The 11,908-nt window shown below is 36.2% G+C and overlaps 1 protein-coding gene across 1 annotated transcript; it reads left to right on the top strand.

The window, feature by feature from the left end:
• Nucleotides 1-4,113: 4,113 nt before the first annotated feature.
• On the top strand, nt 4,114-4,671 carry LOC134389455 (keratin-associated protein 9-1-like). The gene has a single exon (XM_063113021.1). It carries the CDS (start codon nt 4,114-4,116, stop codon nt 4,669-4,671), a length of 558 nt encoding a protein of 185 aa, XP_062969091.1.
• Nucleotides 4,672-11,908: the final 7,237 nt, after the last annotated feature.

Genomic DNA, 11,908 nt, shown 5'->3' with positions numbered 1-11,908 from the left:
TGTGGTACATTACATCAGCAGAATAAAGAGCAAATACCATATGACCATCTCAACAGATGCAGAGCTAGCATGTAATAAAATTCAAAATCCCTTCATGATTAAAACTCTCCCTAAATTAGGTGTAAAAGGAACGTACCCCAACACAATAAAGGTCGTATACAACGAACCCACAACCAACATCATAGCAAACAAGGAAACATTGAAAGATTTTCCTCTAGAAGCATAAATAAGACAAGAATGTCCACTTTCACCTGTCTTATATTCAACATAGTACTGGAAGTTCTACTCAGAGAAAACAGGCAAGAGAAAGAAGTAAAGGACATCCAAACTGGAAAAGAAGAAGTCACATTATTACCGTCTGCAGATGGCATTTTCTTTGGTTTTAGAAAAACTTAAAACTAAAGTGTTTCCACCAAGAAACTCTTACAACTGATAAACAAATTCAGTGAAGTTGCAGAGCAAAAAATCAACATACAAAAATCAATAGCATTTCCCTGCACCCACAACAAACTCTGAAAAATAAATTGAGAAAGCAATCTTATTTTCAATAACCACCAAAAAATGAAATACCAATGATTAAATTTAAGCAAGGAATGAAATATCTTACAGGGAAAACTACAAAACACTGATGACAGAAATTTAAAAGGACTCAATAAAATGAAAAGACATCCCATGTTCATAAATTGGAACAACAAGTATTATCAAAATGACCACATTACCCAAAGTAATCTACAGATTCAATGCAATCCCTATCAAAATTCCAATGACATTCTTCTCAAAAATAGAAAATAAATCCTAACTTTCGTATGGAACCATTAACGACCCCAATGGCCAAAGCAACCTTGAGCAAAAAGAACAAAGCTGAAGCCATTATGCTACCTGACTTCAAAGCTATAGTAATAAAAACAGCATGGTCCATGAACCAACGGAACAGAATAGAGAACCCAGAAATAAACCCACATACCTACAGCCACCTGATTTTTGGCAAAGGCACCAAGAACATGCATTGTGGAAAGACAGCCTCTTCAAAAAATGGTGCTGGGAAAACTGGATATACATATGCAGAAGAAACTAGACCCCTATCTCTCATTGTATGCCATAATCACCATAAAATGGCTTAAAGATTTCCATGTAAGCCCTGAAACTATAGAACTTCTAGAAGAAAACACAGTGGAAATATTCCAAGACATTGGTCTGAGCAAAAAGTTTATGGAGAAAACTTCTACAGCCCAAGCAACAAAAGCCAAAACAGACAAGTGGGATTACATCAAGCTAAATGCTTCCCCACAATAAAAGAAACAGTCTATACAGCGAAGACACAACCGGCCAGATGGGATACAATATTTGCCAACTATTTATCTGACAAGGGATTAATATCTATAATGTACAAGGAACCTGTGTAGCTGAACAGCAAAAAATTAATAAGTTTTAAAAAACATGATTAGGAAATAGGCAGATTTACTTACTAAACAGACATTTCTCAGAAGACAACATAAAAATTGGCAACACATACACGAAAAATACTCAATATCACTAATCATCAGGGAAATGCAAATCAAAATCACAATGAATTATCATCTCACCCCAGTTAGAATGTCTATTATAAAAAAGACAAAAAAAGTAACAAATACTGGCAAGGGTGTGGACAAAAGGGGACTCGTATACTCTGTTGGTGGAAATGGAAAGTAGTGCATCTGCTATGGAAAACAGAAGGGAGGTACCTCACAACCCTAGAAATATGATCCAGCAATCCCACTGCTTAGTATTTATCCAAAAGAAAGGAAATAAGCATACCAAAGAGACATATGTGCTCTCATGTTTATTGCAGAGCTATTCACAACAGCCAAGATATGAAATCAACCTAGGTGTCCATTGACAGATGGATGGTTAAAGAAATTGTGATATAGATATGCAATGAAATACTACTCAGCCATTAAAAAAAAAAAAAACAATAAAACTCTGTCATTTGCAGCAACATGGATGAGGCTGGAAGCCATAATGTTAAGTGAAATAAGTCAGGCACAGAAAGATAAATATTGCATGTTCTCACACATACATGGTAGCTAAGGAAAAAGAAAATTTTTTTTTTTTGAGTGTATCAAAGTAAAGAGTACAATTGTGGTTACTAGAGGATGGGAAAGGGACAGAAAAGGGGAAAACAGGGAAAGGTTGGTCAACAAATACAAAATTACAGAGAGATAGTAAAAATACATTCTAGTGGTGTCCAGTAGTGCTAGGCATCAATAATTAACAATAATTTATTGCATGTTCTCATCACAAAGATGAGTGGTGACAGTCAGCTTTGTACCTTATGAATATTTGTAACCAATAAAAAATAAAAATAAAAATAAATAAATTTTTTGTGATGATGTATATGCTAATTATCCTGATTTGATCATCACACATTGTATATATGGATTGAAATGTAACTCTGAACACCAAAAATATGTACAATCAATACACATCAACTATAAAATAATGATTTTTAAAAATCTATAGTAAATTCTTAGAAATAAAGAGGGAATTTGGATGCAAGGATAACATACAAACACATATCCATTTCTAAATCTCAGAATTAGCAAAAATTGAAGTTTTTAATTATAATATGCAATAGCATTAAGATATCCCTAAGAATTAATCTAACACAATATGGGCAAGTCTTCTACAGACAATAGAATAAACATTTGGCCAGGTAATTCTATGAGCAATTCCACATACATTTTGTTATTCCAACACAAATGTTTGTACATGTTTACCAATGACCCTGCACAAAAACTTTCATAGCATCATTTTTTTTAATGGTCCCATTCTGCAGATAAGCTATATGTTTATCAAAACAATAATCAGCAAGTAAATTGTGTCATATTTGTTCAGAGGAATATAATATAACAATGATAATGAATAAACTACATGTGATTACTTCAACAAATCTCACAATCACAACATAAAGACAAAGAGGTCAATTCCATGTATATTTCTTTACATAAAAGACAAAAACCCCAAAACCGACCTACAGGGTTACAAGTCAATCAAGGGATCAGATCGCTACTTTTAGGGATGAGTCAGACGATGTAATTTGGAGAAAGTGGGATTAATTTCGACTTCCTCTCCTACTAATTAGTAATACTGACATGGATGTATTTACTTTATGATATTTTACCAAGTTGGAAACAAATAGTTCACATTCATTTTAAAGGAATCTTTAAAAAGGGTTGAACAAATTAGACCTCAAAGATAAATCAGGTATCATCTCAACTAATATAATTCCCTCATTGAAAAGGTAGAAAAACCTAAGAAACATGTAGTCAGTGACCTAAGACACGAACTCTGCTAGCAACCTGCGTTAGGACTAGAGTCACAACCTCATCCTGTTTTGCCTGCATCTACAAAAGTGACATCACAGAAAGTCCCAGATTCTCACCTTGACCAGCTACTCAGTCACTGGCAAATCAGGTTAAATGGTCACCCATAAACTGATCAATACTCAGCCCTAGTGCACTGTGACTGCATCTACTCACATACTTTGGTTCTGCTCTCCCATAGGGAACACATTGGGCCAAACATCCTCTCCCCAAGTGTCTTTCTTAGAACTGTGACACACGGGTGAAGTAGTCTGTGCAGAGACTCTTGCCTGTTAATCTTGAATCAGACTGTTAAGGGTGAAAAGAGGACAAACCTATCAGTATCATGACCCTCCCCACAGACACTCGACAATCAACATACAGCCAAAGGAACAAATATGGGGAGAGAAATTGCCTCAAACCTCCCCAAACCAGGAGGAGCTATCACATGATGAGGTGATCATCAGAGCAGGACCAATGCTAATCACGTGACTACCTCCCTTTGATCTGAGAAAAGATTCTATGAGTTGTTCTCAATTAAGAAATACATTACACGTATTCTGTCAAAAGATGCACAGCAGTTAGGAAAAGACTTCCTCATTGACAATTTCCCAGTATGATAGGAAACGATGAAAACAAAAACAAGGAAAAGTCCTGTCTATAGGTCCAATCCTTGAAGGCCCAGTATATAAAAGGACGACCACACAGCAAGGACTCATCAGAGTCTGGAAAACTCACCTGTCCACAGAAGCCCACCACCACTCCTCACACAATGACTAACTCCTGCTGTTCTTGCTGCCAGCCCACCTGCTGCAGAACCACCTGCTGCAGGACCACCTGCTGCCGCCCCAGCTGTGGCTGCAGCCCTTGCTGTGTGTCCAGCTGCTGCCGCCCTTCCTGTGGTGGATCTAGCTGCTGCCAGCCCAGCTGCTGTGGCTCCAGCTGCTGTGGCCAAAGCTGCGGTGGGTCCGGCTGCTGCCAGCCTTGCTGCCGCCCAACTTGCTGTCAAACCACCTGCTGCAGAACCACCTGCTGCCGCCCCAGCTGTGGCTGCAGCCCTTGCTGTGTGTCCAGCTGCTGCCGCCCTTCCTGTGGTGGATCTAGCTGCTGCCAGCCCAGCTGCTGTGGCTCCAGCTGCTGTGGCCAAAGCTGCGGTGGGTCCGGCTGCTGCCAGCCTTGCTGCCGCCCCAGCTGCTGTGGCTCACCCTGCTGCCAGCCAGTGTGCTGCACACCTGTGTACTGCACGAGAACCTGCTACCAACCCACGTGCTGCTGCCTGCCCGGCTGCCTAGCCCAGGGCTGTGGGTCCTGCTGTGGATCCAGCTGCTGACAGCCTTGCACTTGTTGACCTTCTCCCCATAGGACCGTCATCTCCACAAGCCAACCTTCCTTCAACTGACTTGCCCTGCCTGGACAAATTCCCTTCCTACCTTTGTTGAAAACCATCACGCTATCACCAGAAGCTCGGTGACTCACTTCCTTTATTAAAAGCTTGTGAGTCAGCATGAGGGAGTGCAGAGTACTTCCCTTTTGTTCCCTGATTCCTTATGTCTTCTGGGTCGTGTGCCAGCTTTTACATCATTGACATGGAGTTATCATCTCAGCTTTGATTCTGATTCATCATATTTGTAATTGTTTTCTTCTTCGGTGTTTTCAGGATTCTTGTATCCCACTTTGTCCTTTTATGCTCGCTTTGATTTGTATCCCTAGAATATGGTGGTCTTAATAAATTTTTCATAACTTCTGTATCATTATTCACTTCTTTTTGTGTCTTTATTTTATTGTAGTAGGACACTTGACATGAGATTGACCCACCTCGTAGACTTTTAAGTGTATAATACATTATCTGTGTATCATATACAGTCGACACACTATTGGACTTCAGATCTCTAGACATTATTCATCTTGCATAACTAATTATAACACCCAGTGATGAGCAACTCCCCATTTCCTCCTACCCCAGCCTCTGGAAACCACCATTCTATTCTTTGCTTATATAAGTTTTTTTTTTTTTTTTTTTTTTTTTTTTTTTTTTTTTTTTTTTTTTTTTTTTAATTTTATTTTTTAATTTTATTATGTCGATATACATTGTAGCTGATTATTGCTTATATAAGTTTGACTATCTTAGAGACCCTGTTTAATTGGAATCATGTAACAATTGTCTTCTGTGACTGGCTTATTCCATTTAGTGTAATGTCCTCAAGGTTTATCCATGTTGTTGCAAATGGCTCAACTTCCTCTAATTATATATTTTGATAACTCATGGTTTCTTCTTCCATATCTTCAAAAGCCTATGTGTGAGACTTGAAGGAGAAGTACTCTCTTTAGAAAGTTTCAGGGACTCTCCTATGTCATGTTTTATTGATCACCTGATTATCTGGTATCACCACATTGTCACTATTGATTCTCCCATCATGCTTCCCCACAGTTTCTCCAATGATTTCGACTGGTGCTTATACATTTTGGAATATTTTCCCCTGCTGTATTTGAATCAAGGGTTAAAGACAATTCCTCATATATATTCTTCAGATAACTACAATATTGTTGTAAAAATGACCAGATATTCATTTTAGAAAATGAGACATAAACTATCTGTAAGGAAATGCCAAATAATATCAATGGGACTTAGAGAAATACAAGAGAATACTGATAGACAATTCAATATAATCAGGAAAGCAATTTCTCTAAATGAGAAATTTAACAGAGATATCTATGATGAAAAGAACCAAAAAGAAATTTTGGAACTGACAAATTTATTGAATGAAATAATAAAAAAATAAGAAAGGAAAATGAGAGATTTCACAACAGAATAGAACAAGTACAAGAAAGAATTTCTGAACTTGAGGACACATCTTTTGAAGAAACCCAGTTGCAGAATAGGAAAAAAAATTTTAAATACACAAGTCCTATGAGATACATTGTAAAACTTTAAGTGAAAAAATATTTGAATTATGGGCATTCCTGAAGGACAAGAAAAGGAAAACGACTTCAAAAACCTAAATACTAAAATAGTACCTGAAAACTTCCCAAGTCTGGGAAGAGATGTGGACATCAACATCCTAGAAACTCCCAAAACATATTCAACCCCAAAACATCCTCTCCAAGGCACATTATACTCAAAGTACCAAAAGTGAAAGCCAAGAGAGAATTGCAAAAACAGAAAGAGAAAAACATCAAGCCACATATGAGGGACTCCTCATTAAACTCAAGGCAGATTTTTCAGCAGAAACCTTACAGGCCAGAAGAGAATAGGATGATACATTCAAAATACTAAAAGAAAAATCCTCAAGCCAGAATACTAAATGCAGCAAATAAATGAAGGAGGCATAAAGTCTTTCTCAGACAAGCACACACTGAGGAAACTCATCACTAGACCAGCTCCATAAGAAATCATTAGTCTCGTGTCTGGAGTCTCGCATCTGGAAGGGAAAGGACCAGAGTTTCCATCATCAACCATGCAAAAGAATAAAACTCACTGGTAGGGAAAACAAACAAATGAGGAAGAGAAAGGAATCACACCTTATTACCACACTGAACTACCAAACTGCAAAGATAAACAGCAAAAGAGGAAAAAAGAATATACAAAACAAGCAGAAAACAATTACCAAAATGGCAGGAGGAAGTTCACACCTTTCAATAACAACCCTGAATGTAAATAGATAAATGGCTCATTTAAAAGATACAGTCTGGATAAATAGGTAAAATGAATAAATAAAAAAAATTTTTTTAAAGACTGAACTATATAGACTACCTACAAAAAACTCACTTCACCTGGAAAGATACTAACAGACTGAAAACAAAGGATGGAAAAGGATATCAATGCACTGAGAAACAAAAATAAGCAAGACGAGCTATATTTACTGGATAAAATAGCTTTTAAATTTAAAAAGACATAAAAAAATAAAAAAATAAAAATAAATAAATAAATAAATAAATAAAATAAAATAAATAAAAAAAAACAGGCTAAGAAGGTTATTATATAATGATAAAGGGATTAGTTCAGCTATAGGACATTAACAACTGTAAATATATATGCATCCAACATCACAACGCCTAGACCAGATATATAAAGCTAATATTATTAGAGGTAAAGGGAGAGTTAGATCCAAAGAAAATAATAACTGGAAACTTCAACACCAGACTCTCAGCATCCGACAAAATGTCCAGACAGAAAATAAACACAGAAATGTTGGCCTTAAATTGTACTACAGATCAAATACATCTAAAGAATTTACACAGGCCCTTCAGGATCCAAGCCAGACATCACGGTGAAACAAGTGAACAGGGATACCCCCGGCCATGATGACAAAACACCAAAGGAAAGAAACCAGAAATATGAAAAATCAAGAAAGTACATCGCCACCAAAGGGAATTAATAACTTACAAGTGTAAATCCTACAAATAGGATTTGGCAGATATCTACAGAACATCCCACCCAACAACCTCAGAATATTCATTCTTCTCATCAGCACATGGAACATTCTCCAGGATAGACCACATGTTAGGTCACAAAGCAAGTCTTAACAAATTCAAAAAAATTGGAATTATTCCATGTATTTTTTCTGATCACAATGGATTAAAATTAGAAGTCAATAATAAATGAAACTCTGAAAACTATACAAAGTTATGGTAGTTAAACAACATTTTATTTTATGACATGTGGATCCAAGAAGAAATTAAACAAGAAACCAAAAAATGAAAATGACACATCATACCAAAACCTGTGGGATACTGCAAAAGCAGTTTTAAGGGGGAAATTTATTACATTAAATGCTTACTTCAGAAGAATGGAAAGATGGCAAATAAATAACCCAAAACTTCACCTTAAAGATCTAGAAAAACAAGAACAATCCAAACCTAAACTTAGTAGATGGAAAGAAATAATTAAGATCAGAGCAGAACTAAAAGAAATAGAAACACAAAAACAATACAAAAGATCAATGAAACAAAAAGTTGGTTCCTTGTAAAGATTAATAAAACCAACAAACCTTTAGCAAGACTAACTAAGAAAAGAAGAGAGAAGAACTAAATGACAAAAAAAAATTAGAAACAAAAAAGGTGATATAACTAACACCTCAGAAATACAAGGAATTATTAGAGACAACTATAAACATCTATATGCCGACAAATTTGAAAGTCTGGACAAAATGGATAAATTTCTGGATGCATACAAATTACCAAAACTGAGCTAAGAAGATAGAGAGAATCTGAACAGACCAATAACAATAAAAGAGATTGAAGCTGTTATCAGAAGGCTCCCAACAAGGAAAAGCCCAGGACCAGACAGGCTCACTGCAGAGTTCTACCAAATCTTCAAAAAGGAACTGATACCAATTCTCTACAAATTGTTCCAAAAGATCAAAACAGAGGCCATTCTCCCAAACTCATCCTATGAGGCAAATATCACCCTGACTCCAAAACCAGACAAGGATGCATCAAAAATAGAAAACTACAGGCCAATATCCTTGATGAATATAGATGCAAAATCCTCAATAAAATACTGGCTAACAGAATACAGCAACACATACACAAAATTATACACCATGATAAAGTGGGATTCATCCAGGGGATGCCAGGTTGGTTCAACATATGCAAATCAGTAAAAGCAAAGACAAAAACCACATGATCATCTCCATTGATGCTGAAAAAGCATTTGACAAAATTCAACAACCTTTCATAATAAAGACTCTCTACAAGTTAGGCATAGATGGAAAGTATCTCAACATAAATAAAGCCATATATGATAAGGCCACTGCCAATATCATCCTAAACGAACTAGACATTCCTGAAGGAACTAGACAAGGATCCCACTCTCACCACTCCTATTCAACATAGTGTTGGAAGTACTAGCCAGAGCAATCAGAGAAGAGAAGGAAATAAAGGGCATCCAGATTGGAAAGGATGAAGTCAAGCTGTCCCATTTTGCAGATGATATGATCCTATACATCGAACAGCCTAAAGCTTCTATAAAAAAAACTCCTAGAGCTGATAAAAAATTTCAGCCAAGTTGCAGGATACAAAATCAACACACAAAAATCAGTAGCATTTCTTTTCTCCAATAGTGAACATGCAGAACGAGAAATCAAGAAAGCCTGCCCATTTACAATAGCCACCAAAAAAATAAAATACGTAGGAATAAAGCTGTCCAAAAAACTAAAATACTTAGGAATAAAGCTGTCCAAGGATGTGAAAAATCTCTACAAAGAGAACTACAAACAACTATTGAGAGAAATTAAAGAGGACACAAGAAGATGGAAAGATATCCCATGCTATTGGATTGGAAGAATTAACATTGTGAAAATGTCCATATTGCCCAAAGTGATCTACAAATTCAATGCAATCCCCATCAAAATTCCAATGACATTTTTCTCTGAGATGGAAAAAGCTATCCAGCCATTTATATGGAACTAAAAAAGGCCACACATAACCAAAGAAATCCTGAGCAAAAAAAATAATAAAGCTGGTGGTATAACACTACCTGACTTTAAACTATATTACAAATATATAATAACCAAAACAGCGTGGTACTGGCATAAAAACAGACACACAGATCAATGGAACATAATAGAGGACCCAGAAATTAACCCATATGCCTGCAGCCATCAGATCTTTCACAAAGGCAGCAAGTTTACGTACAGGGGAAGAGACTGCCTTTTCAACAAATGGTGCTGGAAAAACTGGATAAGCATATGTAGGAGAATGAAACTAGACCTTTATCTTTCACTGTATACCAAAATCAACTCAAAATGGATTAAAGAATTAAATATATACCTTGAAACAATAAAACTCCTTAAAGAAAACATAGGGGAAATACTTCGGGAAATAAGAGTGGGTACAGAATTCATGAATAGGACCCAAAAAGCACAGGTAACTAAAGGCAAAATAAACAAATGGGATTATATGAAACTAAAAAGCTTCTGCACAGCATAAGAAACAATCAACAGAGTGAAAAAACAATCAACAGAATGGGAGAAAATATTTGAAAAATATACATCTGACAAAGGAGTAATATCCAGAATATACAAGGAACTCAAACAACTTTACAACAAAAAAACAAATAACCCAATTAAAAAATGGGCTAAGAGCTGAATGACATTTCTCAAAGGGAGATATACAGAAGGCCAACAGACACATGAGAAAGTACTCAATATCACTCAGCATTCAGGAAATGCAAATCAAAACCACACTGAAATACCATCTCACCCCAGTTAGGATGGCTAACATCCAAAAGACTGAGAACAATAAGTGCTGGAGAGGCTGCAGAGAAAAAGGAACTCTCATCCACTGTTGGTGGGACTGCAAAATGGTGCAGCCTTGATGGAAAATGATATGTAGGTTCCTCAACCAATTACAGATAGGTCTACCATATGACCCAGCTATCCCACTGCTGGGAGTATACCCAGAAGAATGGAAATCATCATGCCAAAGGGATACCTGTACTCCAATGTTTATTGCAGCACTGTATACAATAGCCAAGAGTTGGAACCAGCCAAACTGTCCATCATTTGATGAGTGGATAAGGAAACTGTGGTACATCTACAAAATGGAATACTACTCTCCTATAAAAAAGAATGAAATACTGCCATTTGCAACAACATGGACAAACTTAGAGAAAATTATATTAAGTGAAACTAGTCAGGCACAGAAAGAAAAATACCACATGTTCTCACTTATTTGTGGGAGCTAAAAATAAATAAATAAATACACAAATAAATGGAGGGGGAGAAGTCACCACAATTACAATTCCTTGAAGCTGATGCCGCAAGTGAACAGATATGAGGTTACTGGGAGGGGAGGGGGGAGAGCGGGGGGGAGGGAAGTTTTGGTAATGGGCCACAGTAATCAACCACGTCGTATATTGACAAAATAAAATTAAATTAAAATTAAAAATAAAAAAGAATACTGCAAGAGCACTACTAAAAGGGAAGATTATACCAATAAATGTTTACATCAAAAGAGTACAAAGATTTCAACTACACAGCATAATGGTGCACATCAAGGAAATAGAAAATCAGTAAAAAAACAATCCCAAAAATCAGTAGATGAAAAGACATAATTAAGACTGGAACAGAACTAAAGACAGACCACAACTAAAATTCCAAAGATTGATGAAACATAGAGTTGGCTTCATAAAAGGGTAAAATTGATGAACCATTAGCTAGACTAATGAAGAAAAAAAGGGAGAAGACCCAAATAAAATCAGAAAGGAAGACGGAGATATTACAACTACTACCAAAATATATATATAGGTAATATATGCACAAAAGAATATTAGACACTATTACAAACAAATACACACCAACAAATTGGAAAATCTAGACGAAACGGATAAATTTATGAACACATATAACCTATCAACACTGAAACAAGACAAAAAAGAAAACCTAAACAAACAAAAAATGAGTTACAAGGTTGAATCAGTAATAAAACTCTCCCAACAAAGAAAAGCCCAGGATAACATGGCTTCACTGCTGATTTCTACCAAACTTTTATAGAACTAACAATGAGTTTTCCCCAAGTCTTCCAAACATTGAAGAGAAGGGAATTCTTCCAAACTCATTCTATGA

The sequence above is a fragment of the Cynocephalus volans genome, chromosome 10, assembly GCF_027409185.1.
Source record: "Cynocephalus volans isolate mCynVol1 chromosome 10, mCynVol1.pri, whole genome shotgun sequence".
NCBI lineage: Eukaryota > Metazoa > Chordata > Mammalia > Dermoptera > Cynocephalidae > Cynocephalus > Cynocephalus volans.
The sequence above is the reverse complement of the archived record's forward strand: the minus strand, read 5'-3'. Positions and strand labels throughout refer to the sequence as shown.

Excerpts from the sequence above, each read along its gene's own strand:
- LOC134389455 (XM_063113021.1), top strand. The coding sequence starts at position 4,114 with ATGACTAACTCCTGCTGTTCTTGCTGCCAGCCCACCTGCTGCAGAACC.